Source organism: Neomonachus schauinslandi, chromosome 2 (genome assembly GCF_002201575.2).
Source record: "Neomonachus schauinslandi chromosome 2, ASM220157v2, whole genome shotgun sequence".
Taxonomy (NCBI): Eukaryota; Metazoa; Chordata; class Mammalia; order Carnivora; family Phocidae; genus Neomonachus; species Neomonachus schauinslandi.
Window position 1 is genome coordinate 114,445,270 of NC_058404.1, and position 26,242 is coordinate 114,471,511.

The window sequence follows — 26,242 nt, forward strand, 5'->3', positions numbered from 1 at the left end:
GTGGCCTCAGGCCAAAGACCCAGCAGTGATAGCAGGGGCTGGCCATTTCCACCCAACTGCTCCAACAGGCAGGCTCTTCTCCGGAGTTTCCCATGGGCCTGACGGCTACTTTGTCAGCTCCGCATCACCGAATGGCAGCATCCCCTGGTTAGCCTTCCATGTCTGCTTTACCCTTCACTGGACCATTCTGCACTCCTCACTCCATGTTAGCATCGACTCCTGGAGAATCCTGGAGTAAAATCAGACTAGTTTGTTTCCAATCTAGCCTATCAGTATAGTCTCTTTCTCATTCACTTAACTTCTGCTGATGTTAATAATGATAATACTTGAAAGGCTTTCCTTCAGCCTGTGCCATTTTAATTTGTATCCTAAAAGCATTTTAAGTCCAATACAAGACACAATGATTTGTTTCTTCACATAAAACCCTGCACTTTTATCAGCAGTTATTTAAATATATTTCATTGTATTCAGCAAAGATACATTTATGATAAAAACAAAAACAGGGGCGCCTGGGTGGCTCAGTCGGTTAAGCGACTGCCTTCGGCTCAGGTCATGATCCTGGAGTCCTGGGATCGAGTCCCACATCAGGCTCCCTGCTCAGCGGCGAGTGTGCTTCTCCCTCTGACCCTCCCCCCTCTCATGCTCTCTCTATCTCATTCTCTCTCTCAAATAAATAAATAAAATCTTTAAAAAAAAACAAACAAAAACAAAACCTTGAAAGAGCAGACAAAAACACACCAAACTTCAATAGCGCCATCTTGTGGTGTTTAACAGGAACTGTTCACTACTCAGTTTAGGAAAAGGCCTTTTGGAAGTCCTAAGTTATCTTCTGTCCATCTGGTTTAACCAAAGTTTTAAAATACGGCCAAATAACAGAAAATACAATTAAAGTTAAATCAAGCCTTTAAAGTTGGTGAGTAAATGCAGGTCTTGTTTTCCTTTTTCTGAGCCTTGAGGTAGAACAACCGCCTCTCCCCACGTCTCTCATCACTACAGCCAGACGAGGAACTTCGTTTATTTTTGGTTTTGGCATTTATCAGTATCTGACATTTCACAATCATTTTCTGTCTTTTATTTATCTGGCTTCCCTACAAGAATATAAGCTCTATGAATACAGAGTCTTTATCTGTCTTATTCACCCCTGTAGTCCTCAAGGCCACTTGGCATATAGTAAGTACTTAAAACTTTTTGAATAAATGAATCTTAACTTAATGAATGGCTACACATAAATCATCCTTGGAATTAGAAAAAAAATCGCCTGAGAGAATTTTCCTGTAAACTTAAAGATCTTGGGATAAGAAGTAATGGAGCCACTAGAGAAGTGACGTTCACGGCTAGTCAGGGAGAACCAAAAGGCCTGCATAAAAGAAGGGCAAGACCCGACTGGTGTAGAGATGTTTTTAGATGTGCTCAAAATTGTGTTAATTACCGAAAATGAATGCCTGAAGGGAGTTTTCATCTCATACAACCGCATTTACAACATATATATGCAGCCTGTGCTTGAATATTTATAGGGATACAGAACTGCAACCTCACAAGACAACCTGTCAACTACATTTTGAGACCTTAGACCTACGAAGAGTAGCTTGAGAGAGTCACAAGAATGAATAATTATGGACCAAAAAGTTCATACCATCAGTTAATTAAATCACATACATAGGGGCGGCTGGGTGGCTCAGTCAGTTAAGTATCTGCCTTCCACTAAGGTCAGGATCCCAGAGTCCTGGGATCGAGCCCCGCATCGGGCTCCCGGCTCCGCGGGGAGCCTGCTTCTCCCTCTCCCACTCCCCCTGCTTGTGTTCCCTCTCTCGCTGTGTCTCTCTCTGTCAAATACATACATACATACATAAAATCTTTAAAAAAATAAATCACACACATAAGCGGCCTTCTTGGCGCTGTGGGCAGCACATCAGTCTCATAAAACACAAATATAAAAGTTATTAATTAGAAAAATTATTTATTTCTGCTCCTTTCATACATCTTACTGTGCACGAAAACAGTCTTGCATACATATCTGAATAATGTACTGTCACACACTCTGTTTAAAGGCAAAGCACCATAGGTAAAGCTGATCATCTGTCCAGAGTTCTCAGCTTTTGGGATCTTGCTACCTGATTTTACACTAATTTTTGAAAGCTGGAAATGTCATCTCCGAAAAATGTTAAGGGGGCTGTAAAAAATAATCACTTTATTCAATATTATAGTTGTAGAAATGGAGTATATTTTAAGAAATGAAAAACTAAGAAGAAAATGTCACTTAACATCGTTGGGACATCAGCACAGGCCAGCAGGAAAAAATACTGTGATCAGCTTGTCTCTTTGATACCAAGCAGACATTCTAGTTCAAGCAGTAATATGCTTCCGATTTTTCATTAGATGCTTCTTTTCTGCTGTTTCACTCTTTTTCCATATTTTACATCAGAGGATTGGTACAGCCTTTAAAAGTTCATTAACAGGAGCAAATCCAATATCCACTGATTTCTTCTCAAAAGGCATTTTTTAACCCATCAGATAGCCCCTGTAGGAATAAAATTTATAAACCACAAAAAGTGAATACAAAGCAACATTTCGAAGCGCCCGAATTTTATGATGGATCAAATGACAATCTGAAAATGTAACCGTGTGATTCCTCCTTATGGTTTTTATTTCGCATTTTGCCTCACTACATTACTGGGCTTCATTTCCATTATCCTTTCCCCTCAAAGGATAAAGTTACAAACCAATATGCTCCAAACCTGCAAGCAAATGAAAAGACACTCACACACCTGCAGGGCATGAAGCTCTCCTTCAACCAGGACTGATTTAAAATGCAAACACACAGCTAGGTTATCTATTTCCTCAAATCACAGAATTAACAACAAAATGAAGAGGAAGGAAAGGAAAATGCCAATAGGTATACAATAATAATATGGAGAAATGGCGGGTTACACTAAGGAAATCAACTAAAAAACTGAAAAGTGTTGTTGTGTCTACTTAAGTCTAAATGTAAAAGGACCCTGAGTCAAGAAGGCAAAATTACGCTTCATGTTCAGTGTCCAGCAAGTAACAGTTATCAAATAATAAATATCTGCTAAACGCAAATGTGAATGTTACAGAGGCAATAAAACAAACACTTCAGAAAGTGGCCTGTCAAAAAGGAGTAAAATAACGTTTTTTAGCACATGTAGAATTAAATTTCAATTACACAGAAAAATCATGTATATGCATTCTCCTAGTCCCTAAATGACATTAATTGAGTAAAGTACTATTATTTTCTTACTTTTATTTTTCATTCCCCCTTCCTTTAGGATTTTTTCTCCGAACTGATCCTATGATCTTAGGACTTAGGCAGGAGCTCCCTAGCTTTTCTCATCAGGTTTAATAAACACCAGCTCAAACTGCTAAAAAGGCTATTTTTGTTACTCTGACTAAAACAGGCCTTTTGGGGGCGGCTGGGTGGTTCAGTCGGTTAAGCATCTGGCTATTGGTTTCAGCTCAGGTCATGATCTCATGGTCTTGGAATTGTCAGCACCGGGAGTAGGGCTCATGTTCAGCATGGAGTCCACTTGAGAATCCTTCCCTCTCCCTCTGCCCCTCCCCCCACTCTCTCTCAAATGAATAACTAAATCTTTAAAGATAAACAAACAAAATAAAACAAGCCTTTTGTCCTGAGTTGCATAATATCTATTCAATAGACTATTTTATACAGCTTCATAACAGACTTGCCTAAAAGTGGAAACCCATCTCTCCACTCCCACCAAACACTTTGCCTAATTTTAGGACATCAACATATGACACAGCACGCCATCTCTTATTTTTTTCACTTTTATGATTCTTTTAGGTCAAAACTACCCCACTAGTGAAGACTCTAGAGAATCTAATGACCATTATTTTTCAGAAGAACCAAGCACAAATTTATACCAAAGTTTCCCACCCAGTACCCAAACATCATTTCTTTAAACCTATGCACATTTAAAAGGTGCCCAAGGCCAGACACAATCCCACATACAGTATCTTATGAATTATATGAGAATAATTTTATTTTCAAAATGAAAACTGGTTTTCTGTAACTTTGTACTAGTACTATAAAAATATTAGGCACTACAATTTGATTTTTCACTTTAAATGTACTGTCATATATGTAAATAGTCAAGAAATACTCATTTTTTTAGTGCCCATGTTTCTACAAAAGATATGGCATCAAATAAAGCCATGTTTTGATTTGTAAAATTTTACCTGTAGGGGAGACATCAGGTCTCTAAAAGAGCATAAAAGAAAATATAAAACTAAAAGTACCAATTCATTGCTATTGTTTTTTCCTTTTTAAAGGTTCCTCTTGATAAAGATATCAAACTCTTTGTGAAAGACTTCAACCCTGGAGGTTATCATGATGAATCTTACATAGCATAGCCATCCTTTATCTCAGATGCTAGCAACTTATTTTATCTGAAAACACCCTTGGTTACCGGTGTTTTTTAATGTCCTTTTGTTGTTGCTGTTCCACTTACTATGCATCAAACTGTTTATATATGTTAGAACATCAAAGATCATTTGTGTGCAAAAAATACAGACATATCCCCTCCTTGCTGGTGATACTAACCATGGCCCTATTGTGTGCAACATGTAGGCCCACAGACATGGCTCATCATCTTGTCTGGGGCCTACAAACATTCCAGAAAATGCAATACTGTTGCTTCCCTTTCTTTTCTAAAATTGTCCCTTTCTTCCCACTCTGCACCCAGGAACCAGGCTTTAGGAGGTGCAGATGAGGAATCATATCAAAAAGGGAATCATAAATTACTTCCTCTTAAAAATTTAAATCCTAGATTAGGCTGCATGACAATTTACAGGAAGAAGCAATTATCTGTTTAGACCATTGTTCTGCTTGGATTAAATCTAAATATAATTTACACCTGGGAGATTATATATAAAGGGAGTATACCCTATTTCCTATTGTTCACTTAGTCAGCAATTTTGGATGCTGGCCTACAAATGGGGACAAGAAGACAAATATTTACATAAATAATTGAAACCGTAAGATGGAGGCAGTCCAGAGAATTAAGCACTTTCTAAAGCTTTTTTTTAAAGCAGTAAATAGCTCTATTATCCTACATGTCAACTGCCCAAGCTAAAAAGAAAAGCACTCACATCCTAAGGAGAGGACCTAAAACCATAAGGAAGAATGAGCAGCTTAGGTAGAATAAAAATAAATCTCGTTCTATGGGCAAAACCAGCCCACTTCTGTTCTGCTATATGCCTACAAAAGTTCCATCTCTTTTGCTTAATTTGTAGTAGCCTCTTGATCTCTCTGGGAGCCTCCTCTTTTCTTGTTTGGCTATGGAAAAGTTCAGCCTCTTCCATACCAATATACCTTTACCAACAGGGCAGAAAAAAAAAAAAAGAGGAACAAAAAGAGGATGCTGGGGTACATAATTCTTCATACAATTTAGCCAATGGCCAAAACTATTTTTTTTTAAGATTCTATTTATTTGAGAGAGAGCACAAGCAAGGGGGAGGAACAGAGGGAGAGGAAGAAGCAGAGCCTGATGCAGGGCTAAATCCCAGGACTCTGGGATCATGACCTGAGCCAAAGGCAGACACTTAAACAACTGAGCCACCCAGGTGCCCCAAAACTATTTTCCCCAAACAAAAATAAAAGCCACTGGCAGAGGAGTCTGAGGGAACTATATGGCTACACAGATATTCAGCTGACAAAGAACACTGCTCTCTTTTCCCACCCTGCTAAGATGTGAACATAACTGCAGGATTAAGTACTTCTGACTTCCCAGGGGAAGTCTGCCCATTCTACTCCAGATGTGTTAGAGACAATGGGCAGGTGAAGCCACAGAACAAGTGAACTTGTGAAGCTCACACACATTCCTGTATTCCCTTTTAATGTCTCTTATAATAAAATAAGGGAGTATCAGTTCTAAGAAATCAGTATCATTGACACTGATTTTCGTTGTTGTAAGAGCTAATCTTTGTATGGTATGTTTGCCCAAAGTTTCTGCAGTTCCTAATACATCCATAGGTGCAATCAGAATATAGGGAAATGTGATCAGACTTGTCCACATTTCAAGTAACGATCTCAAATGGAATTATAAAAGTTGCCATAAAACCAGTTTGTTTTTGTTTTAAAGATATTGTATGTTTTCTGCAACAAAATTTTCTTATCAGGCCTGCAAACATAAATTCCTTCCTCCTAAGAATTTAAATCCTAGATTTAGCTGCATCACACACACACACACAAAATCCTTTTCCCAACTTTTTGGAGAGGCAATAACTCCCTGTCCAAGGCTTAATGGGTTTTCCTCATATCAGTACTCAAAGAGCAGCAATAATATTCCCTACTATCACTATTACTACTGGAATCCCATATTTTATAGATTAACCAAAAAGCAATTTAAAGAAACAGTATCACCAGTCAGTGACGTTACAGTAAAATAACAGTACGGAGATAACACTCAGAAAGACCTACGAATCTCAATTTGGCTACTAACCACAGCTATAACCTCCAGCAAGTCACAAATTTCTTTAGTTCTCAGAACTGTTATCTGTTTAAATGAAGGTTAAATTAAATCTCCCATGATTTTATGTGATCCAAGTAATTATTTTACCACCTTGCAACAGAAGTTAAATTGCTGATTATACAAAGTACTTAATAACTTACGGCAGTTTCATTCTCATGAATACTCTAGCCATGAAAAAACTCAATAGGACACAGACGAATCCAATGAATAGAAGAAGAAATCTATTGAGTTTTGGAATGTTTGGTGCATTCGATCGGTCCAGGATTATGAAACCTAAACCTCCCATTGTAAACAGAAAGCTGGATGCGAGTCCTTCCATAATATATTGTCCATTTACTCTGAAAAAGACCACAGCAAAACAGTAAGTGAAAATTCCCAGAAAAATAAAATACTTGTCTTTAGATTGAAATTCCTATTTCTGCTAAAATATTTTTGTGCTAATTTTTTATTCTTACCGGTAAAGCTATTTTACCACATTTCTGTGTATTCTTGTCAACAAAATTTATTGAGAGCCTATTATGTATCAAGCACTATTCTAGGGTCTGGAGATACAACAACGAAAATCTGTGTCTTCATGGAGCTTTTATTCATAAAGTTTTAAAACCTCAACTAACACAACTGTCTATGTAAAATCAGTGCTGAGATTTTATTAGCTTAAAAAGCCAATTAGTGTATATATATATGAACTCTTTACCCACAACTTTTGTTTAGCTTTTAAAAATTATGGCATTTAAATTTCTATTATCAATTTCAAATTCTGACTTGGTTAGAAATGTTTCTAGAAGTTTTATGAGAATTAATAAACCTCTTGGGGCACCTAGCTGGCTCAGATGGCTAAGCATCTGTTTGGTTAGGCATCTTGGTTTTGGCTCAGTGGGTCATGGACTCAAGCCCCGCGTGGGGCTCCACACTCAGTGCGGCATCTACTTGAAGATTCTCTCCCCCTGCCCCTCCCCCCACTCGCGTGTGTGTACGCTCTCCCTCTCTAATAAACAAATAAATCTTTTTTAACAATCAATCAATAAAAATAATGTTGTTTCAAAGGGAAAATTTTAAAAGTGTTTTTACCCAGGGCTCCATGAACCCCACAAGGATTTCCAGCAATCTATAAACCCTTAGAATTATATGCAAATTTTTATATATATGTATATCTGATTTTTCTGGGAATACAGAGCTTTCAAAACTCTGAGTTCATGGATCCCCAAAAAGCAAATTCCTCTGTTAAAGGGATAATTTATACATAGGTATATGTGACGGAAGGTATTTTTTGTTAGCTAATTGCTTTAACTGAAAACACAATACATGCACTAGGCTCAAAATTCAAACAGTGCCAATGACAACACTATGAAGGGTTCCCCTACCATCAAGATCGCCTTCCTTCACTCCCGAAGAATCACAATAATCTTTTGGGGAATATTCTATGCAGGAATACCATTAAAATAAGTGTAAATGCAAATATATAGCTATATTTGGTAGATAGCTATCAAGTGGAGTTTATTTTATTTTTTAAAGATTTTATTTATTTATTTGACAGAGAGAGAGGGGGAGAGAGCAAGCACAAGCAGGGGGAGCGGCAGGGAGAGGGAGAAGCAGGCTCCCCGCTGAGCAGAGAGCCCGATGCAGGGCTCGATCCCGGGACCCTGGGATCATGACCTGAGCCTAAGGCAGATGCTTAACGAATGAGCCACCCAGGCGCCCCTCAAGTGGATTTTAGAAAGCAGTACTATAAGCACTGCTCAGATGAACCAAACCACACTGGAATGGTGTTTCATTACTGAAATGGAATGCCCAAATCTCCAAAATTACTTTTTTTTATTTTATAGTATAATCCAGGGGTCCACAGACTTTTTTCTTAAATGGCCAGACAGTACATGTCTTAGGCTTGCAGGCCACATGGTTTATGTCACACATACCACTGTAGCTTGAAAGCAGCCACAGATAGTATATAAACAAATGGGCATGCCTAGTTCCAATAAAACATGACGTACAAATAAATAGGTACCCGCAGTTTGCTGATCCCCAGAATAGCCAAAATGTATTTTAAACCAATACCTTCCTTTAAATAAGCAATCATGTCAATCACTGTGAAATATTTTATTTCCTATAAATAAGTAACATACTTCTATTCTTGCCCACTTCCTGCCATCTCTGAAGTTAGCATTTTAGCTACTACCTAAATGCAGATGGACCCACAGGTTTCACTACATTTTTAGAAAACATCCATACACAAGCAACCTTCCTTCCCACCAAACCATTCAAAAAGGTAAGTGTTACCTGTAGGCCAAGAAAGCTACTGGTCTCTGATGTCCATGTTCATCAGTCATAGAACCAACACTTGGAGGCTCAACAATAACATCATAAATTATTCCTAAATGAAAGACAATAGTATAGATTAGAATGGATTCCTAATTTTTATTATTTTTTTAAGATTTTATTTATTCATTTGAGACACAGAGATACAGAAAGAGAGAGAGAGAAAGCATGAGTAGGGAGAGAGGCAGAGGGAGAGGGAGAAGCAGGCTCCTCGCTGAGCCAGGAGCCCGATGTGGGGCCCGATCCCAGGACCCTGGGATCATGACCTGAGCCGAAGGCAGACGCTTAACCATCTGAGCTACCCAGGAGCCCCTGGATTCCTAATTTTTAAAAAGGGTTAGAGTTTTCATGTCTCTAAAGGTTCATTTATATTTCAATAGGACTGCTGTGATATATTATGATAATCAAGTGAAACCCAGCTAATCTCCTAAACTTTAGATAAACCATTCAAAACTTCAACTCAATATTTTTTAATATTATCTCTAAAACAGGTATTTGATAAAAGAAATTCATTCAGTAACTGTTTCTAATACTCAAGATACTCCAATTCTCCACAATAAAGGAGATTTAATATTAAGGCTATATTTTAGTTCAAGAAAATGTTCCACGTATGCTTGGATATGTTTCTATCAATTGAGAGGTAATTAGATAAATTTTCTTGCTTAAATATAAAATAAGGAGACATTTTGAAATCATACCAACAAGCAGACAAGCAATACTAGAGATTCGTGATCATTAACGTTAATGTCCATCACTTAGGTCACAATGTCACTGTGATCATTAATACTAATGTCCATCAACATTAATAATTTCCCCAATCTCCCATTGCCAACATCTACTCTTTACCTTTTCTACTATTCTCCAACATCCTCACTTCCAGCTTTTCTTAAGCATAATAAGACTGTGTCTCCCTCACCCCTGACTAACAAAGCAATCACACAGGAATTCCCTAATCTCTCCACCACCACCGAATCTATAAAGTAGCATCTGCATCCATCCTTACCTCCTTCCTTCCGGCTACAAGAGAAAAAGAGTCCCTCCTCCTATCAATGTGGGATTCCTTCTGCAATGATCAGGACTCCATCCCCTTCCACCTTCTCACAGATTTGGATCCTTTGGCTAGCTCTCCTCCTGCCTATGTTTTCAACCTCTCCTTCCCTACATCAACTCTCCCTTGACTCCAAACCCTCCTAGTTAACATCCTATTTCTATACTTCCTTTTTGAAACAAAGTCAGACTTCCTTCTGGAAAGAAAAAAAAAAAAAAAAGGTAAACTTTTTTCCCCTTCCTCATTTACCCTTCATTCTTCAACTCACTCCAACCTGGCATCTGCCTCCACTGATCTTACTCTTGCTAAAGTTGCCAGTAATCTCCATGTTGCCAAATTCAAAGGACATTTTTCAGTTATCTTAGGAGGCTTCCCAGTGGCACTCAATCCAGTTTACTAAATCCATTTTCTTTGGAGGAAAATTGGCGTTTGTGACACTCCTGTCCACGTTTTCTTGTTACACCTTTAGCAGGGCCTCCTCTTCTATAAAACCACTAAATGTTGGAAGTTCCTTAGGGCTTGATCCACTGTCCTCTTTTTCTACATTCTCTCCTGAACTGATCTCATCCCTTCCCAGGGTTTTAATTCCATGTGCTGATGACTAATGATGGTCAGTGTGCCAATACCTATCAAATGTTAGCACCAGTAGAATTAGATGTAAGCTCCCTAAGAACAGGGACTTTCTCTATGTTCTTCAATATCTGGCTTACGAGAGGATTTCAAAAAAAAATCTGTTATTAACCAATTTCAATGGAGACCTCTTTTCTCAATTCTAGACTCACAGCAGCAAACTTGACATAGCCAGCTAATTGTAGTTGGCTATGTCCAACTATTACATATCCTGAAGTGACCTCTGGTTCACCGTTCCCCACCAAAAAACCTTCATCTCTTCAATCTCAGAAAATGACCCTTCCATCTACTCAGATACTCAAAGTTAAGATTCCTTCATACTTCATTCTCTCCAATCAATCCGTACATCCAATCAATCCATCAAGACCTACTGAATCTACTTCCAAACTATCTTTCATTATACTTTCCTCCATCTCTGCTGCCACCAACATAGTTAGTCTCAATCAACTACAAAACCCACCTAATTGGTCTCTTGATTCCATATTTATCCATTCTTTTCCTTCTGCCTAGTATTTCCTTTCCCCCAATTCTTCAGATTTTTGGCTAACATGTCATTTCCCTAAGAACCACACCCCAATATAAATGATGTTCCCAACTCCCATTATTTTCTCGTAACTTCTTGTTCTTTCCCTTCAATGAATCTCTGGTAATTTGTAATGAAAAAAATAATTCAGTGGAAAAAGATTTGTGATATTTAACCTGTCTCAACCATGACATTACAAGCTTCAGGAGGACAGCATCCTTATGTTTCATTGACTATTATTCCCAGTACCAAATGCCTGGAATTTAATAGGGGCTCAATGCATTATTTGCTGAATAATTCTCAGCAATAAATATTATTTATTTATACAAGTACACTCACAGTTTTTAGAAGAGACTCCTTTCCAGAGGCAAAACCGATTCCTTGTATGAGATACCTCATGGCCTTGGCCACTAAAAGGTGTCCTTTGCAATCTGCCCCTGGGGTTGGAGCGGAGAATCTCCCCATTACAACAATCAACAGGGAATAAGTGGACAGAAGGAAAACTGTGAGGCTTCTAACAAAGCCTTGGGCTCCAAGGGGGTAAGGGTTAGGAGAAAGAGGCTAGCAGATAAAAGCAGATGAAGACTCTATTATTTTTTTTTTAATCACATGCATTTTAAATTTCATTTATTCAGTACAGTACCTATTAATGTGCTGAGTAAATGTTAATGCTAATGCAATGCTAGGACAGTATCTTACCAATATCAAAAATATTCAAAATGTATTTTACTCAAATGAGTACAAGTTAACTATCATGATTCTGAATTGAGAGTGGGGAACAGATTCAAAATCACATTCTAGTACCAAGCCCTCATAGTTTCAGATTCTTCCCTCTTCAGTACCAATTCTTTTCACATCTATGAAAATAAATATGTCTATGGCTAGTCCCTTAAAAACGGAGCCACTTTTGCTGTCCCTAATCTTTAAACTTCAATTTTATAACTTCCAAATTAAGTGCTCCACATCCCGAAATCTGAAGTACAGTAGAACAGTCTTGAGTAAATCCTGAATCTGTGGCTTCAAAGGGTGGTGGCTGTAAGACTAGCTGGATTGCCAACTCATCACTATACAAAACAACGCCCCTTTTGCAACTTTGTATCTGAAAAAACAAAACAACAGCAACAACAAAAAAACAGGATATGACATTCTGCAGATAAGTACTGCTATTTTCCTAATTCTTTAAATTCTCAACTTTTGCTCTTCAACTTTTGCTTACCTACTGAGAATCTAACTCCAACCTCAAATATTTATCAAAACCGTGAATTCGGAAAATTCCATTGACATTTATTGTTGATCGGGGCAAAAAAGCAACACCAGACCCTTAGGTGTGAGCTAACAAACCTAAGGGCTGTCAAGTCTTTTCCAAGGTTCCAGGGACTATAGACAAAGATAAAGTAAAAGTCCCAAACGCTCTTGACCAACCATGGAAGTACAATGGACAAGACTAGACTCCTCCAGGATCTCTATCAAAAAACTTAACGGCAGGCAATAAAGAGAGCAACAATATGGGCTTGAAAGATATACTGGATTCGGATCCCTAGGCTAAGATGCTAGAGGAAAGGCAATGGGCGTGAGAACAGTGAGAACAATGAGAGTACCCTCTCAGAGTAGAGAACAGGGCGTGAGGGCAAATAAACCTTTGGGCCGTTAATACTTGAGACCCCAGAAATTCCCTCCACCCTCCGAAAAGATCGAGAGTACAGAGACGCTTCCCCCGGGGAGCTGAGAGCGGAACAGACGCGCCTCCGCGGCGGGCCGGCTCTCCGCGTCTCAGAGCCTCTCGGCCCCAGCCAGCCCGAGTTACCTCCGGTGATGAGGAAGTAAGACACCACCACCAGAGCGTACACCGTCATGGCCGACGGCATGTGCACCCAGGGCGGCTTCTTCAGCTTCAGGTTGGGGCATTCGAGCACTAAGAACGGAACGCGGTACAAAGACTCCATGCTGGTGGCGGCAGGGGCTTCTCTCGAGCTCAAGCCCCACGCGCCACCCGGAAACAGCCCCGCCCCTCCCGTTCGCCGGCGCGTGCGCCGGGAAGAGAATTACAGGTCCGCAACTCTAGAAGGCAGTTTGTCTACCTAGCGGCAAAAGAAAAAACTATGAAGAACGGATAAACAATATGATTTTAAGCTATGTATTTTCAAGCTTTTTTAAGCATAAATTTGAATAAGAAGCTCAATTATTGCCAAGGAATAGGCACCTGCCTATTTATGTACCTTCAAGGACCTGCAGGGCGTCAGACGTGGCCAAGCAAGAGAAGCAGGGGAACCTAATCCATCGGAGCCCCTCCCACTCGCCGGCGCTGGGGATTTGGAAGCTGATTGGATGCGGGCGCTCTAGGTTCCCAGAGCTGCAGGATGAATGGGAACTTTTGGAAAATTCTACCTTTTATATTAGCGGATTTTTCAAGAGACTCAGAAAGCCCCAGTTGCTGAACATTTACTTCCCGATATAGTTGCGGGGATAGTAATAACAATTGTTACTAATAATTGCTAAACTAATATATTATCAAAATTTTTAAAATATCCAGTCCAGATGTATCAAAAATATCAAGAGGACATCTCCACAGGATGCCTAAAGCTGATACTTTGACGTGACCAAAATACTATTTTAAATAATGCGTGTCCTCTACTCCACTTTGCTTCTCCCACAGCCATCCCTATCTTCATAAATGCTAAAATCTTTCTGGCCGAAAATCTTGAAATCATCCTGGTTTCTCTCTTTATTAAAACTCCATCTCCAAAATATCAGCAATAATGAAGTGGGTTTACAGCAGAACCAGTATTTATACATAGGAAGTTTTTTTGGGTATTATAAAGCAGAATGTTTCTGAAGTTCCCATAGTTTTATAAATAAGCAAAACTTTGGAACAATTAAAATTATGTTGCCTTAAAAAAAATAAGGAAAAACATAGAAATTGAAAGTTTTTTTTAATTTGAGAGGCACTTTTTTATTAAATTCAATTAATTAACATATGATGTATTATTAGTTTCAGAGGTAGAGGTCAATGATTCATCAGTCCTATATAATACCCAGTGCCCAGTTATCCCATTCTCTCACCCCCCTCCCCTCCAGCAACCCTCAGTTTGTTTCCTATGATTAAGAGTCTCTTATGGTTTGTCTCCCTCTCTGATTCGTCTTGTTTTATTTTTTTCCTCTCTTCCCCTATGATCCTCTGTTTTGTTTCTTAATTTCCATATATGAATGAGATCATATGATAATTGTCTTTCTCTGATTGACTTATTTTGCTTAGCATAATACCCTCTAGTTCCATCCATGTTGTTGCAAATGGCAAGATTTCATCTTTTTAATGGCTGAGTAGTATCCCATTGTATATATACATACCACATCTTCTTTATCCATTCATCTGTCGATGGACACCTGGGCTCTTTCCATAGTTTGGCTATTGTGGATTTTGCTGTTATAAAGATTGGGATGCAGGTGCCCCTTCGGATCACTACATTTGTATCTTTGGGGTAAATACCCAGTAGTGCAATTGCTGAGTCATAGGGTTGCTCTATTTTCAACTTTTTGAGGAAGCTCCATACTGTTTTCCAGAGTGGCTGCACCAGTTTGCATTCCCACCAACAGTGTAAGAAGGGTCCCCTTTCTCCACATCCTCACCAACATCTGTTGTTTCCTGTGTGGTTACTTTTAGCCATTCTGACAGGTCTGAGGTGGTATCTCATTGTGGTTTTGATTTGTAAGAAATTAAAAGTTTTTAAGCTCCCCTTAGAGCTTCAGGAGGACAACTAATATTAATTAACCACTGCTTGACAGCTACTATGTTAAATGATTTACACTGGTTCTTATTTAATCTTCATGACGCCTCGATTAGGGAAATACTACTATCAGCACTTTACATATGACAAAACTGAAGCTTGAGAAGTGAAACTTAAGAAGTATAGTATAGTCTGTGATTGGATGAGACCTAAAGGCAATTGCTCTAAATGGAAATAAGATTTGAGATGTTTCATGTGGGTACTCTACACGTTCAGAGAAACTTCTCTAGTAACGAACTGTAGAAATGATCCCTGAAAGTATAATCTTGAGATGTTTAAGATGGGACAAGTTTATCCTTCTTCCTTTATATTTTAGGACCAAATAATTCTATATGCATTGTGGAAAAAACCTAGACTCTTTAAATTAAAAATATACATTTTTTAGTAAAAAATAAAACCACCTAGTCAAAACTTCACATTCATCTATTTATTGACTTATTACTGTCACTTTTTTACTCTGTTCCAAAATGTAAGTTTGTTCCAGAAACCAATTCTTTATTATTTTTAACATCTTAAAATTTGAAATATTTTCCAATTTGACTTTGTAATATTCTATAAACCAAGTATTTAAAAAAAAACCTTTTATGAATAAAAACGTACATCTGTTACCATCTGTGTCTTAACCAAAAATATTTCTGCAGAAAATGTTTTGGTTAAACACAACATAAACTCTGTAACCAAAAACCAAGGAAATAATGAATATAACCATGGACATTAGAGCATACCCTTAAGTAAACATACCATTGAATCATTCAGTGGGTGGATATTTTATATAGATGAAGAAGGGCAAATGTTGGAAGAAACACAGATTTAAAACACTGTATACAGTAGAGCCTATCATTTTAAGTTACTTATACATAAAAGCAAAAATGATTAATTCTTACTATGCACAAGGAAATATACACTCAAGGAAGAAACGAGCATAAAACTGATGTCTGCAAAGATTTTCATGTTTAATGTAGGAAATATTAATTAAAAGCCTAGAAGTCAGGAACGGCCCTGCCAGTCAAAAGAAGGACAATCCCACAAATAAGTTTTTAAGTAAATTTTAAACACACTAGAGCTATCAAGACTATGGATACTATTGACTTTAGTTCTTTTGCATATGTATTAGGAAGGAAATTAATAGCTTTGTTTTTTGGTTTTTTTGTCAGATAATAATACACAATTTTAGCCCGGATTAATTTACAAAGACGTTTAGCAGCTGTGTTGACGGTCTCACGAACCTCTGGGTTCTGTCTAAGCATGAGTGTGTTTGTTTCCCCAGCTTAACTGGGCACTGGGTGAGGCACTATCATGTCTCATGTGTATCAAATTCTTCCTAATACAATATTAGATTGTGAATTTTGTTGTTATCATTGTTATTATTTAAAATTTTGAAAATGAAAATTCACAAGTAAAACAGAGGTACATGCCCATTGTAACAACAGGGACACATGGAACGAGTTTCCTTTCATCACTGCTTTCATTTTACTTCTCCTTCTAGAGATGGTGAGAATGTGGGGATTAATTCTAAGATGTACAGTTGGCATAAACATATTCAGATATGGAAGAATCCCCACATTGGTGTCCTGACCCATAGAGTGAGGGCTCTTATGGCAGGAAAGACTAAGTGGAACCAATAGAAAGGCCTTTACCTACCAAAGCCAAAAACCAGATGACTGCAGAGACTGATGCCACCATCAGACATTTGAAAGCTGCAGAGTGGCAATTCCTACCACATCCCATTGAGTTAGCCAATTCAACCCTTCTACAAAAAAAAAAAAAAAAGGATCTTGGAGAACAACAGTGGATTAAAGTATATTTAATCATGTAGTGACTTCATCTGGTCATGCTATTCCCATCTGTTTAATGGGTAATTCAATAAACTGCTAGTTTTGAGTGGGACCCAGAATAAGCAAAGCCTCTGCAATAGGTCCAGTGTGCTGAGCAAACTGCTCTGTCACTCAGGCCATATAACTCAGCAGATCCATTATCACTTGTAATGTCTGTGGCAGCCAGGGAGCCTCTATGGAGCTTTTGACAAGCCCCTTTAGGTGAATCATAGCACGAAGCCGTGGAGTTTTACAGCAAACCTATGCCATCCCTCTGCAGATAAATATCTCTGCTGAGAAGTAGCTTCTGGCCTGCCATTGGACCTTAGCAGAGTCTATGCCATTGACCATGGGCAACAAGTTACCATGAGACCTGAACACTCCATCACCAATTTGGCTTTGTCGAACCTATCAACCCATAAACATGGGTGTCCACAGCAGCATTGCATCATCAAATGAAAGAGTTATATGGGCGAGCAGGCTCATTGTAGATCTTAAAAATATATTTAAATTGCATGAGAAATAATCCAGATGCACATGACCCACATCCCTGCTACAGTGACTCTTCTCTCCCAACCTACACCTGTGGCATTATGGAAAATGCCTATGACCAGTTAACTGAAGGAGAGAAGGGGCGGCTGTTTTACAGGTAGTTCTGCACAATGTGCTTGCAGTACATGAAAGTAAATGACTTTGCACAACAGCCTCACTTAGAGGGAGCCTCCCTTGAAGGATGTGATGAGGGAAAATCTTTCCAATGGGCAGAATGTCAGAGTCTACTGGTTGTTCATTTTGCCTGGAAGGAGCGATGGCCAGAGTTGCAGGTCTATAGTGATTCATGGGCAGTGACTAATTATTTGGCTGGCTGGATGGCCAGGGAATTAGAAGGAACACAATTGGAAATTTGTTGAGGAGGTCTGGAGATAGACCTATCTTTAAATTTCAAAGTATGAAGATATTTGTGCACCATGTGCATACTCACCAAAGAACAACATATGTAGAGAAGGATATTCATAATCAGGTGGATAAGATGATCCATCCTGTGGACATCAGTCATCCTCTTTCCCCAATCACTCCTGTCTTTGCCCAGTGAGCCCACAAACAAAGTGGCCATGACAACAGGGATGGAGGTCATACATGGACTCTCACTCACCAAGGCTGATCTGGCTAGATCTACTGTTGAGTACCCAAACTGCCAATAGTAGATATCAACAATGAGCCCACAAAATGGCACCATTGTCCAGGAAGATGAGCCGCCCGCGTGGTGTAGGTTAATTACATAGGACCACTTCCAGTAGGCACTTGGTTCTTACTAAAATAGACACTACATGGATACGAATTTTTCTTCCTTGCCCACAATGCTGCTACAAAAATCACCATTGTGTGGACTTAAAGAATGCCTTACACATTATCACAGTATACCACATAGCATTGCTTTGGCCAAGAAACTTGTTTGACAACAAATGAATTGTGGCTCATGTTCATGGAATTCGCTGGTTTTCACATGTGCCCCATCACCTTGAAGCAGCTGTGTGGAATGGTGGAATGGCCTTTTGAAAACTCAGTTATGATGCCAGCTGAATGTCAACACCTCTTGGAGCTCAAACAATGGTTGTCAAGATGCAGCATGTGCTGTAAATCAGTGATCAATATATGTGCCCGTTTCCTTAGAACCAGGATTCGCAAGTCCAGGAATCAAGTATAGAAAATGGGAGCAGCTCCTCTCATTGTTACTTCTAGTGATGCCCTAATGAGATTTTTGTTTCCCATTCCCTACAACTTTGGGTTAGTTTTAGTTCCAGGAAATGAATCCTTCCACCAAGGGACACATCAATGGTTCCACTAAACAGAGATGAAACCATCACCTTACCACTTCTGTGCACTCATGCCAGTGAATCAAAAAGCAAGTAAGGGGTGCTATATTGACTAGGGGGTTTGAGCCTGACATTCACGGGAAAATTTGATTGCCACTACAAAATGTCAGTAGAGAGGAGTGTGTTCAGGATGCAGGAGATTCCCAGAGGTGTCTCTTAGTCCCCCCATATTCTATGATTAAAATTCATGGAAAATAACAACTAGGGCAGGACCGGTAATGGCCCAGACCTCTCAGGAATTAAGTTGTAGGTCACTCTGGCAGACAAAGAACTATAACCAGCTGTAAGTTTCTGCTGAGGGCAAAAGGACTATGGAATAGGTAGTGGAAATCTGTAAGTATAAATACCAGCTACAACCATGTGAGCAGCTGTAGAAATAAGCACTGTGATAGTTATGAATATTTCTTCCCTGTTTCAATGTGAATATATTTGTATGTATGTTAATGAATATTTTTTCTTTCTGTTTCCTATTCTCCCACCACATATAGTATAATATTTGTTGATAATATTTGACCTCTCAGTATTTAAGTTACTGGATATCGAAAAAGGAATATGACTTATCTAGAAGAGGGATGATTCTCACCCAAAAATAAACAAAAGGACTTTGTTTTCTCTTGGGAGAGAGCTGGTTACAGTTGTATGAGGGATCGTTGTGTTACGTTAGGAGAAAGCATATTGTTGCTACTGCCCTTATTTGAAAATGAAGTTAAACACAGTTCAAAAAGGTATATGTGGACACCATACTGATAAGAGATAGACTGTGGTGGATTTCTATTGTGTCTATGTGGATTTCTAAGCTAGAACTATATTACCCAGGATCCCTCATTGTGAAGTTCTGAATTAGTATGGGTCTCAAGAGATATTATTATTTTTAAGAGACATTATTTTTTAAGCTAGTGAAATAAATTTCCACCTAATCATCAGTTACTTCTGAAGCATTGAAATTAGCAGATTAAGTGAACTATGAATAAGTGAATAGAATACTTACGCAACCATGAAAAATGATACTGTAGTCGTTTGTTTTCTGAAATGGAAGATGTTCACAATAGGTTTAAAGTAATGAAAATCAGTCCACAAAATGGTACATAGAAATTGGCCCATTTGTTATTGTATGCATTTTCTGGGCACTGTACATTGAAAAAGTCTGAGGGACATAAAGGTGATTAATATCCATGTGATGAGATTATAGATTGTTTTCCTTCTTTGAAATGGCATGCGTTTCCTAATTTTTCTACAATAAATATATATTACTTTTGTAATTAAAATAAAGTTTTAAAAATAATATTATGGGAGGGGCCTGGGTGGCTCAGTCGGTTGAGCGTCAGACTCTTGATTTTGGCTCAGGTCATGATCTCAGGGTCATGAGATCCAGTTCCCTAGACTTTACTCAGCGGGGAGTCTGCTTCTCTCCTTCTCCTTCTCCCGCTGCCCCTCCCCCCGTGCTCGCTCTCTCTCTTTCTAAAATGAATAAATCTTTTTTTAAAAAGGTTTTAAAATAAATAAATAAAAATAGTATTATGTTGGAACATCGCAGACATCTTCTTTCTGGTCTTTCATGAGCATGTCGGTCTCTCTACCCAAGTATTGTTCACTGCTCTATTCTGTAAGGGATGAATAATAATGGTTCCCAAATTTGTTTCCATTCTAAGTAAGAGTAGTTGGATGTTCATTACCATGCGCCAGCAGACAGCCATCTACAATATCAGAAACTCAATGTCTTGAAGTCAGGGACAGTATTTTCACCACAGAATTCCCTGCATCTCTACATTGCTGGCACATGGTAGGACTCCTTGAATATTAGTTGAATGAATCAATGAATGAACCCCTGGCTCTTCCATCTCTTTTCATGCTTCAGTGCATCACCTTAACAATTGTACTTCCTTCATGTTTCTTTAGTCTGTTCCCTCTTTTCCATCTCCACCACCACTTGTTAGTCCAGACCCAACCATATCCTGCCCCAGTTCCCTCCACATTGCAGCCCCTGTCCTTTTTTTAAGATTTATTTATTTTAGAGAGAGAGAGTACACAAGCATGAGGGGCAGAGGGAGAAGGAGAGAGAACCTCAGACTCTGCGCTCAGTGCGGAGCCTGACATGGGGCTCGATGTCATGACCCTGGGATCATGACCTGAGCTGAAACCAAGACTTGGATACTTAACCGACTGAGCCACCCAGGCGCCCCACCAAGGTGCTCTTTCTAAGAGACTGAACAAATCTCAGTATGCCAATCAAGATGCTATCCTTACTGCTAACTAGGTAGTAGTAAGTAGCTGGGTGAAAAGTAAAATTTGGCTTGGGTTTTTGCTCATTGCTATCTTCTTTTTTTTTCTATCTCAAAGCTCCTTTCCATATTTGAATACCTGTCTTGTGGAAATTATGGGTATACTCTGAAAGCATCTGCCTAATCTCATATACTTCTTCCCTTTTCTCAGAAGAGATGGGGACCTTTGAGGGCAGGCATTAGTGCTGGTGATGATATTGTTCACCATTCATTTCTTCCTTCATTCACCAGGCATTTATAGAGAATGTAGCAGAGAACAAGCTCTGCTCTAAGCACTGGGGTGGGGGTGGACGAGGGACAAGGTAACCAAGCACTGGGGTGGGGGTGGACGAGGGACAAGGTAACCAATGCCAGATTCCTGCCTCGAGAAACTGTCATTCTGATCAGGGGAGAAACACACACAAACACACAGTCAGTGGCAGGGCTGTCTGAGAAGGGCATGCTTATTGGAGTTGGGGACCAATTGCTTAGCGAGTCCTGAAGCAGGAGTTACTTATTCTTGCAGGTAGGAAACTTCAGGCTCACAGAAGAGCTCACATTTGAGCTGAGCATTGAAAGAGAAGCTATATTCCTTAAGGGTCAGGCTTTTCAGGTGTGAGGACCAGTCTGAACAAAGGCAGGGAGGTGGAAAAGTCCAAGGGGAGACAAATGGAAGACTGGCCGGAGATATGACTCTAAAAGGAAGGATGAAGCCTGAGAGTGGAGGGTCTCTCAATGCCACGATGCACTTAGATTTTATCTAAATTGATAGATTGATAACACTGAAGGATTTTTAAAATTGAGATAACTGGTTGTGTGTTTGGAAGATGGGGGGGACAGCAGAAAGGCACAAGCTGGAGAGACCTTCCAGGACCTCATTGTAAAAGACTGGATGAGAGATGATGAGGGCATGGGATAGACTGTGGGAATACACAGAGCAGGGAGGTTGGTGGTGATGGAAAGACTATATAAGATCTTTCACAGGTAGAGTCAGGTGAATTTGATCAACAAATGGATATGAGACTTGGGCACTTTGGAAAGAAAGGGCTCTGATGAAAGTGAGCTGTGTAGTAATGATCCTGGGCAACTCTGCAGCTGAGTCCAAGAGCTGGACCGAAGAAGAAGACTTCTCCTGGAGCTGGAGGAGGAGATAGGGGAAATGGCCAAGGTCAAGCAGAGCTTCCATGGATAGCGAAGAGCCAGGGTGGAGCTTCCTCCTCCCAGGGACTCTGATTATATGTGCATGACCCCATCACCCCTAACCCACTCAATACCTCTCATGGAGCTGGAGGCTGAGGTCCTGCCATCTGCCTGATAACTAGTTCTAGAAGGACTCTCCAGGAGGGGACCTTAGTGGGTGAAGAAAGAGGCCAAAGTTAGAGATCCAGGAGTCCGCAGCATCTGGGTGATAGTGGGGGTCTTATCAGTGGATGAACATGCCTAAACATGAGATAGAGTAGGCAGGGGTTTTGTTTAGAGGGATCATCCTCCAAAAGATCTCCTTGCAGAGCTGATAAAAGCTATGAGCTTTCTTCCCAGAAAAATGCCCACACATACCCACCAAATGTAGCTAAATTATAGGAGGTTCAGAGACTGAAGTTGAAAGAGAGAGGGAAGAGAGCTGAGGATGATGCTTATGGAATCACCCCCATGATTAAGAGGATATCTCACAGTAGATACAGCTAGATCAAAGGAACAGAGAGCCATGGGAGAGCAGTAGCAGAGAAGGTTCGGAAGGGGGAGTTTCCAGCAAGTCAGATGGAGTGAAACTAAACAGAAGCCACTGACTTTGTCAATTGGTCGTTGGTGATCATTGGCCAAGGGAGTATATTGTTAAGCACACGATACTAGAATGACTTGAGAGTGGATCTGACTCCATTACAAGGCATAGTCCTAAGGCATGGTATCATGATCAATGCTCATGTGAATTAATTCATTAATTTCAGTAATATGGTGGCAGGAGAAGCCAGATTACAGAGGGGAAAAGTGACTGGGTATTTAAAAAATAAGAGTAGTGAAGGAATATAGGATTTATCCCTCCAAACACAGCTGGGTATGAAAGGGACAGGAGAGCTGAGGTGGTAGCAGAGAAGAATTTTTAAGGATGGTGGGACTTGGGCACATTTGTATAAGGTAAGGGGAGAAAACTGTGAAGAGAGCGGGACAGAAGGTGGCAGAAGGAGGGGAGGGTGTTAAGGAGCAGAGCAAAGTCAGGGCCATGGTGCAAAAGTGTGTGGATGGAGCCCACCAGAGGTAAAGTTTACCTTGGAAAAGATTTGAGCCATCTTCTAAAGAAAAAGAGCAGATTAGAAGCATAAAGCAGCCAACACTTAGTGTGTACTATACACAGGAGTTGTATTAGGTTATCTTATTTAATCCATCCAATAGGTGTTGTTGATTCTATTTTTCAGATGAGGAAACTGACGTTTACAGAGATTGGGCAAAATGCTCACGTTAACACAGAAAGTGGCAGATCCCTGGCCTGTTGATTGCAAAGCCCACACCTTTAAATCCATTAAAGCTTTGTGCCAATGAATGGTTTCTCTATGTTCAGATATTATTATGAGTGAAAGTTGTGAAGGTTGGATTGCAGATAGAAGTAGATACTTTCAGGGGCACCTGAGTGGCTCAGTTGGTTGAGCCTGAGACTCTTGGTTTCGGCTCAGGTTGTGACCTCAGGTCCTGGGTTGGAGCCCCGTGCTGAGCATGGAGTCTTCTTGTCCCTCTCCCTCTGCTCCTCCCCGCCCCCCCCCCTCCCAAAATAAAGAAATAAAATATTTTTTTTAAAAAAAGAAGCAGCAAATACTTTCAGCCACTTTGAAGAATGCATTAGTATGCAGCATTAGAGGTCCAGATTTTTAAAAAATTATTTACATATATATTTTAAATTAGACACATATATTTTAAATTATATCTTTCCATGTAATATACATGTAATCTTCTGTAACATATGTAATATATATTTTTTACATTAAAATTTTTAAAGAAGAATAACTATAAATCTGGACATTTTTTACCTTTCCTGCAACGCTGTTGCAATTCAACAAAATAATAGTATGATTTCCTGACAGCCACACCACATGTAATTTCTTTCTGTGGCCACAGCAGGGCAGGAGTTCTCTTTTACAGGAATCACAGTATTTTGCCAAAATGTATTTTCAATACCTTGAGATTTACAAACAATATTTGCAAGCATAATAAAAAGGCAAACTTATTAAAAATAAACTTGCCTCAATGCTGTGATCAAATAAACTCAAGGAAACATTACACAAAATGGAAAAGGCTGCTTCCCACAGCAGTCAAGCATATCTTTAAAATGCAAATGGTTTACTCTTTTAATGATGAAAGAAAAATCTTGTGAAAGCAACATTTTCAGATGAATAAAATATCAAACCCAGGATATTTTCTTTTACATCTAGCTGCCTTGCAAATCATATAGACTTATAAAAGCAAAAAGAAATGTGTATTTGTCTGGCAAGTTTGAGTTATTAAATCTTAAGAAAAAAAAGAAAGAATAATTTCCAGTTAAGCTTTTTAAAGTAAACCTAGTAGATTTCATTTTTCAATGCAGAAATTTATAAAAAAAAATAGCAAAAGTGGACTGAAACACCATCAGACAGTCTCTGCTTTTTAAAAAATAAGATTACATTGTTCAGAGTTATAAAATTCAGAAGGTACAAAGGATAAAAATATGAAAATTGAATGCCATCTTCTCCTTTTCAGGTTCCCCCTTCCCTATTTCTTCTTCCTGAAAGTAACCACTATTAATAGATTCTTATGATGAAGAATACTTTGCAAGGAATGTTTCACCCCAAGATTAGGACAGCATTTAAAACAACAGACTGCCTGGATGGCTCAGTTGGTTAAGTATCCGACTCTGATTTTGGCTCAGGTCATGATCTTGCGGTGGTGGAATTGAGCCCTGAGTTGGGCTTTGTGCTTAGGGCAGAGTCTGCTTCAGATTCTCTCTCCCTCTCCCTCCTGCTGTTTCTCTCTCTCTTTCTCTCTCAAATACATAAATAAATAAATAAACAAATAGAATCTTAAAAAAAAAAGCCTTCACTCTTTTCTTGAACCAAAACTCAGATTGCAATTTTGTTGCACTTGGGAAATGCAGCAGTGCCCTCAGAAGCAAAGGCCTGTGTAAATGGCCAAAGATACCATTGTCATCCCCCCAACCATCTTTCAGAGTAAACAAGAAATCAAAGTGTCTTCTCACCTCCAGAAATGATCTTCCCAGAGGTAAGGCATTTGGGTTACGTTTGAACAGCAGCTGCCCCTGCTGTCTGCCAGGAGCCCAGAGAAAAGACCTCGGTCTCCAGGGCTGTCAGTCTGGCCCTTTCATACTCACTGAAGTCGACTGAACAAAACAAAACAAAACAATTCTATCTTAGAAATGACAAGGGACTCTTTAAGACATTGATTTATCCATATTTGTACACATTGAAAAGTATGTTTTATATCTATACTGAATAAAATATCTAACTTTTTAAGAATGTTGTAAAATATTTCCATATGTACATTATATCAAAGTACTTTTCCCCCAAGTTCGGTTGAAAGGAAATACCCAGAGCATTAGGCCCATCAGAATAGATGTCTCCAGTTGTGGTTTTCAGATGCCCTAGCGTGCTTCTGCCCAGAACTAATCAAATACAGCTTGGGATTTTCAGGCTGTGTGTGTGTTTGTGTGTGTCTGTAATTCCTTACAAAGAGAAAAAAATCATTTGGGATAAAATATGATAGAGGAGGATAAGGTATCAGTGGACTTTTTGGTTTATATCCAACATTATCACTTGTTTTTAATCATTCGAATGAGAAGACTCCATCCTGACCATCCTGATGCACTTCGTTGGTTTCTCCATAAATACACAAGAAGGCAGTTCCTTACTAGAAGCAGGAGGGCACCTGGGTGGCTCAGATGGTTAAGCGTCTGCTTTCGGCTCAGGTCATGATCCCAGGGTCCTGGGATCGAGTCCCGCATCGGGCTCCCTGCTGAGCAGGGAGCCTGCTTCTCCCTCTCCCTCTGCCTCTGCCTCTCTCTCTCTCTCTCCTGTCTCTCATGAATAAATAAATAAAATCTAAAAAAAAAAAAAAAAAAAGAAGCAGGAAAGGATCATGTATTCTGTGGTGTGGATAACACAGGATATTTAATTGAACACTCAAAACAGCTCCAGATATATTACTTTCATTTTATAGGTGCGGTGACTAAGATTTAGAGAGGGCAAGGCACTTGCTCAAAATCACCTAATTGGTGACTAATAGGGGAACTTATGACTTAAACCCATATTTGTCTAACACCAAACCGTATATACTTTCTGCCCTATCTTGTGAAAAGGCAGTTCAAGATCCATCTCTGTGAGAATCAGCGAGGAGATCTTGTTAAAATGCAGGTTCTTGGCTGAATGTTCAGAGATTCTGACTGAGAAAGTCTTAGATGGGGCTCAGGAATCTGACCATCAGAGATTCTTCAGTGAATCTAAAGTGTGAGAAC

General features: G+C 39.3%; 1 protein-coding gene and 1 pseudogene across 2 annotated transcripts; both read right to left on the minus strand.

The window, feature by feature from the left end:
* Positions 1-1,940: 1,940 nt before the first annotated feature.
* OSTC (oligosaccharyltransferase complex non-catalytic subunit) lies at positions 1,941-13,030 on the minus strand. Of its 2 annotated transcripts, XM_021684503.2 has the most exons (4): positions 12,828-13,030; positions 8,784-8,877; positions 6,650-6,847; positions 1,941-2,518 (listed from the first exon to the last, which is right to left on the minus strand). In XM_021684503.2, the coding sequence occupies exons 1-4, from the start codon at positions 12,964-12,966 to the stop codon at positions 2,500-2,502; spliced, it is 450 nt and encodes a 149-aa protein (XP_021540178.1). In that variant the 5' UTR covers positions 12,967-13,030; the 3' UTR covers positions 1,941-2,499. The 2 variants fall into 2 exon arrangements, with proteins under 2 accessions (XP_021540178.1, XP_044768579.1); XM_044912644.1 differs by lacking the exon at positions 6,650-6,847.
* A 1,962-nt stretch (positions 13,031-14,992) lies between these two features.
* LOC123324084 lies at positions 14,993-15,073 on the minus strand (annotated as a pseudogene).
* Positions 15,074-26,242: the final 11,169 nt, after the last annotated feature.